This window comes from Sinocyclocheilus anshuiensis, unplaced genomic scaffold (assembly GCF_001515605.1).
Source record: "Sinocyclocheilus anshuiensis isolate Anshui unplaced genomic scaffold, SAMN03320099.WGS_v1.1 scaffold2047, whole genome shotgun sequence".
Classification (NCBI taxonomy): domain Eukaryota; kingdom Metazoa; phylum Chordata; class Actinopteri; order Cypriniformes; family Cyprinidae; genus Sinocyclocheilus; species Sinocyclocheilus anshuiensis.
Window position 1 is genome coordinate 1,565,162 of NW_015554063.1, and position 5,520 is coordinate 1,570,681.

The following is a 5,520-nucleotide window of genomic DNA, read 5'->3' on the forward strand; positions in this document are numbered from 1 at the left end:
CTCATGGCTGTATTAGATCAAAAGGGTGCTTCTACTAAATACTGAGCAAAGGGTCTGAATACTTAGGACCATGTGATATTTCAGTTTTTCTTTTTTAATAAATCTGCAAAAATGTCAACGATTCTGTGTTTTTCTGTCAATATGGGGTGCTGTGTGTACATTAATAAGGAAAAAAAATTAACTTAAATGATTTTAGCAAATGGCTGCAATATAACAGAGTGAAAAATTTAAGGGGGTCTGAATACTTTCCGTACCCACTGTATATATATATATATATATCTTCAGCAAGGATGCATTAAATTGATCAAAAGTGACAGTAAAGACTTGTATGTTATTTAAAAAAAATGTTACACATTAAATCACATTATAATAATATATAGCTTTTTACTGTATTTTTAGACATTTTTAATAAATGCAGTCTTGGTGATCATAACAGATTTCTTTAAAAAAAAAAAAAACTCTTCAATGGTAAGTGTATATTTGCTAAATCTTTTTTTACTTTTCACAACCTTTGTATTAAATAAAAACATAAAGAGAGTATATAACAAATTATTGTTTGGACTTCTGCTATTCGTAAAATGTATAAATTTGCACTTGAAGTGTATACCTTCCTCCCTCCTATGTATCCACCAGCAGCACTGAAGCTCTTTGTGAAGGTGCCCATCATGACATCTACATCTTTGGGGTCCAATCCAAAATACTCCACCACCCCTCGACCGTTGAGTCCTAATGCCCCAATACTGTGAGCCTCATCCAGATAAAGATAGGCCTTGTACTTCTTTTTCAGTGCTATAACTTCTGGCAGCCGTATAATGGAGCCCTCCATACTGAGTAAATAACAGGTTACATTAAACTTTGAAATGTGTGACAATTAATTTGATCGTTAAACTGTCAAGAATGTACATGTGATAACATGTTCCACACTTGAGAAAGCCACAGCAGTACAGAATGCACATTTGCAATAATGAAATAAATTTGAGGTAAACAAGAGAGTTTAATCACCTGTAGATGCCCTCTACAAGAATGAGGATTTTCTTCCAGGGTCGATGTGTTCTAGGCTGACCATGAACGATAGCGTCTCTGAGCAACTTCTCCAGGCTCTGCATATCTGCATTTAAGCAAATAAAATGTTTAACCCAGAGTAAAATAACTACATTTGACCCAAAGACTTTTTAAAATTTGTGTAAGGCTTTATTCATTACAAAAATAGATTAAATGGCATGATATTGGCGACATAAGCTACTGATGAAGTGGTTTTCGTTCATCAGCCATATGAAAACTATGTGGTATTCCGGGGTCATAGTGTAGTAAAATGTTACCTGTGCCCTTGGTCATAATTTAAGGAACCACAGCACATAAATTCAATACAAAGCGTGCAAGAACTGCTTCAAGCACTTCAGTAATAAGCAATCAGAGTGCTGCTGAAGTTTCCCCAAGCCTCTACAATCTGACTCAAGGGTTTCAAGGACCATTACCTATTCACCTCAAGTTACTTTATCAATTTACAAGCTCATTTATTAATCACTGACAGTCATCTGTCCAAATTGGCAATTTAAATGATTCATTTAGAATAACACAGCTGAAATGCGATGGAGAGCTGACCTTTCCAGTGATAAAATTTGTATTCATGGTGTTTGACTGAACATTAACCAAACTGGCATTCAGAAACAAGTCCAAAAACAATCCAGAATACAAATAGGTAAAATTCAGGACCTCAACTTGGGTCAAGGTCTGTCAATCTTCCACTCAAGCAGTTGCAGCGTCATGCTTTGTGTGCATTGGAGCTGCACCAAATGTTTATTCCTTACCTTTGTGCTGTTAACATCTGTGAACAAGGACTGAGGGTGTTAAGACATACCGATATGGAGATGATATGATAAGATATGTGCCTGTCAGTGTAAACTCACTGTTGTGTTTAAAGACCCGGATGGTGGAGCCGGTCAGCCGGGCTCCCAGTACCAGAGAGGCATGGTTCAACTCGTCACTGAGAATCAGGCATCCCTGCAAACAGAACAAACTGTGTCAGGTCACTGTAAGAAAATGCATTTATTTAAATATTTTAAAATGTCATTTATTCCTAAAGCAGCTGTTACTCCATTCTTCATTTTGACAGATCTTTCAGAAATCATTCTAATATGCTGATTTGGTGCTCATGTAACATTTCTTATTATTATCACAGTTGAACACAGTTGTGATGCTTAATATATTTTGTGGAAACCATGATATTTTTTATATTTATGATTTTTTTGATTGACAAAAAGTCCAAAAGAAACAGGATTTATTTGAAATTGAAATACAACATTTAATGCATCCTTGCTGAATAAAAGTACTTCCTTACTGACTACGTTATTTGAATAGTAGTGTATATAGAAATTCTTACATTTTTTAATTAGCTTTTATAATGATGCCTTTTAGAAATGTGAGTGAAAGCTTTTTTGCTGCGTCTTTTGTCTCCGTTTTTGTAACGCGTGCCTTTCGCAATAATACGCATCCTTTGAAATCAGTTTCGATCATGCCTGTTGCCCTGCAACAGGAAGTGAGGTTGGGAAATCTCTGTGGTGCACTTGCAGCTAAACGCAAGTTTCCTGTGGCGATTAAGTTATGCCTTATCAAGTGCATTCCATTGTGTGAGCTACACAAACTGTTTTGAGTTGGAACCGGTGGTCTGTCTGTACCCTTACAGTAATCTCCTCCCTCTGCACTGGTGATAAAATATGACATATCCACCCAGTGTGCTTAAACCAACAAAGGAAAACATTCACACACCAGAAACTTATGCATCAATTAAACAAGCACTGACAGGTCAAGGCGGGACACTCCTATGAATTTTAGGAGTTGCCTGGGTGGTTTATCACATCAAGAGATAGGGACAGAGGAGCTGGCAAAGCAGAAGAGAGATAGTGAGGAACCTAAACGGTCTAGTGCTTCAAACCTTGCCAACTAACGCAGGAATGTTCATGGAGTTGGTTGCAAACCCCATGCCGAAAACCATAGCCGACTCCACTCCCAGGAATGACGCCGCCAGTTTCTCCAACTCTTCATGCCTGTCGAGGTTGCCTAAGCAAATCACACAAATAAATCAACTAATGCAAGCAAACACTCACTTACTATAAACAGTAGCTAGAGAAGCAACACCTGTGTTTATTTAGAAAGTAAAGTCATCCTAGAAAGCTCCCACATAAGCCCATAAAATAACTAGATTCAAAGACAGCATGAAATGAAAAGTCAGTCTGTTTTCTAAACGCATATTATCGATTATTTGGTGAACAATTCATAATTCATGTTATATGTTTCACTTTTAAAACAAATCTTAACCGAAATGTCATAACTGAACCATTCAGTGAAAACGACAGACTTCTTTCATCCATCTTCTCCATTTCTTTAGTCCATTTAAAACCTGCCACTTTCTTACAATCAACAGGAAGCTAGTATTCAACTGATCTGCCTTTATCTAATCAACAAGCAATAGACAAAACCAAGCCTCCCGCCTAGTGTTGCCAAGTCCACGGTTTCCTTGTGGAGTTTGTTTACTTTAACACTGTTGCCGTGGCTTGTTTTTCATGTCCGTGGGTTAAAGTGACCCCAAGAACGTGAAATTTATCCCCTGGAATTTTACCAGGAGAACCTCCACAAAAAAAACTTGTATTTTACCCCCCCGGAACATGATTTTTTACCACGATTGGACTAGTTTTGGGCTGGTTCTGAATAGCAATTGGGCGGGTTTTCTTGTGAAAACCTGGCAACCCTGATCCCGCCCTACATTTTTCTTGTTTTTCGATAATCTGTTATACTTGGATGTAGGACACGCAATACAGAAGAAAAGATGTGTCACAATTCAGTTTCACTGCAAAACTTTTTACATTAACCAACACAAAAGATGCTGCCAATGTTGGAGACAGCTTTCCCAATATTTTTCAATATTTTAAGTTCTTTAATTAGCATGCTTAGCTTTAGCTGTTACACAGTTTATCTGGTTAAATTCTCTCAGAAAAGAAAACGTCTCAATTCAAAACGTATACATTTTTACATTCCACTATCCTGTGTATCACAATTTGAAACACAAAAATGCTTTCTGTGCGACTGGCCCTTAGTTCTACATTGTGTCCTCTTATTCTCCAGTGTGCTCAACATCAAAAAACTTAAAAGCACACTTTTCCTTAGTAACCCACACAATTTGAGCTATCAATCATGTCAGTAGCACAAATGGTACATAGAATGAGTTGCATGCCTATGTTTAATGCTTAAATGTGCATTATGGACATTTACGTCCAAATATTTCCCAAAAAGCAACAGTTACTAATAAGCGCTCACCCATTTCCTGTCTAGTGCTGGCCACGCCCACCCCAAATTTCACCGTCACCTCTCCAGCAGCTGTGGCACAGGCGCCTGTGTTCTCTGCAAAGCCCAGATAATTATACGAGCCAAGGTTTATCACATCTTTCACCACTCGCCCGGTGTACCTGAAAGAGCACAATACACTTGTGTAAGATTTCTTTTGAGCCAAAACAAATCCTTGACGACCCTAGACTGGATTGTAAGTCTCATGCAACCTCGGTAACCTCATATTTCAGGTTATAATCAAGTCCTTTCACTAGCAGCCTTCCTTTTGCAAGCTTATTGTACATTCGCTTGAAAGTGACCTTGATATTATAATCATTAGATTAATGCAGCTCTAATCTTGTAAAACAGTCAAAGACGTGGTGTTTTTTTCCTGTTCAGGTCCAAGTCGGCCTACTTACTCAAAGGTCCAGTTGTAATCATTGGAACTGCACTCAACAAGGTCAAAAGTGGCCCCAGGAACACTGCAAATGGGCCTGTTCCAGCTGTCCCGAATCCTCATGTATATATTCCTTGTGTAGAAGTTCTCAAAGTCTTGATAAAGTGGAACAAAGTCCTGGACAAACAAAAAATAAGAAAGAAAAAAGAACAGATTCACATACTTGATCATTTTTAATCACTTCCTAAAAACAACTCCTTACATTTGGGTGACTAAGTTGACTTGGATCCAATATTTTAGGAAGAATAACATCCATAAAAGGCGTGTAGAAAAACAAAGCTCAACCTTTTAGTGCCCTAAAGTACTTTACAGTAACGGTAAACTGCACAATATCCTTCCTCTGACCTAATAACCTCTTCCTCTCAAAACTTACACCAATAAATTACCATAATGCTTTACACATCTTTATGGAAATTACACAATCTTTTCAGGCACATGAGTTTTCATAATTTAAAAACTGCTTACATCATTTTTAGTTTTTGTAATTTAATCTTAAAAAACGTTCCTTATAACATGAAACTGCCCGGGAAATTTTACAATAAATCACTTTATTTATAACAAAAAGTTTCCTTTTTACATTAAAATTAGTACACTAGTACCGTTCAAATGTTTGAGGTCAGTAACATTTATGTTTTTGAAAGAAGGCTGCATTTATTTAATCAAAACTTCACTAAAAACAGTAATATTGTAAAATATTATTACAATAACTTTTTTCGAATTAAATATATTTTAAAATGTATTTC

General features: G+C 36.8%; 1 protein-coding gene across 1 annotated transcript in view; it reads right to left on the reverse strand.

Annotated features, from left to right (window-relative positions):
* The window catches only part of LOC107668619 (serine palmitoyltransferase 2-like), a 23,540-nt gene that overhangs the window by 15,778 nt on the left and 2,242 nt on the right, over positions 1-5,520 (reverse strand). The window contains exons 4-9 of the mRNA XM_016460562.1: positions 4,740-4,894; positions 4,312-4,460; positions 2,933-3,057; positions 1,908-2,001; positions 1,003-1,108; positions 608-827 (exon numbers count right to left, since the gene is read on the reverse strand). Of these exons, the coding sequence (XP_016316048.1) occupies positions 608-827; positions 1,003-1,108; positions 1,908-2,001; positions 2,933-3,057; positions 4,312-4,460; positions 4,740-4,894 (849 nt within the window). The remainder of the gene's footprint in view (positions 1-607; positions 828-1,002; positions 1,109-1,907; positions 2,002-2,932; positions 3,058-4,311; positions 4,461-4,739; positions 4,895-5,520) is intronic.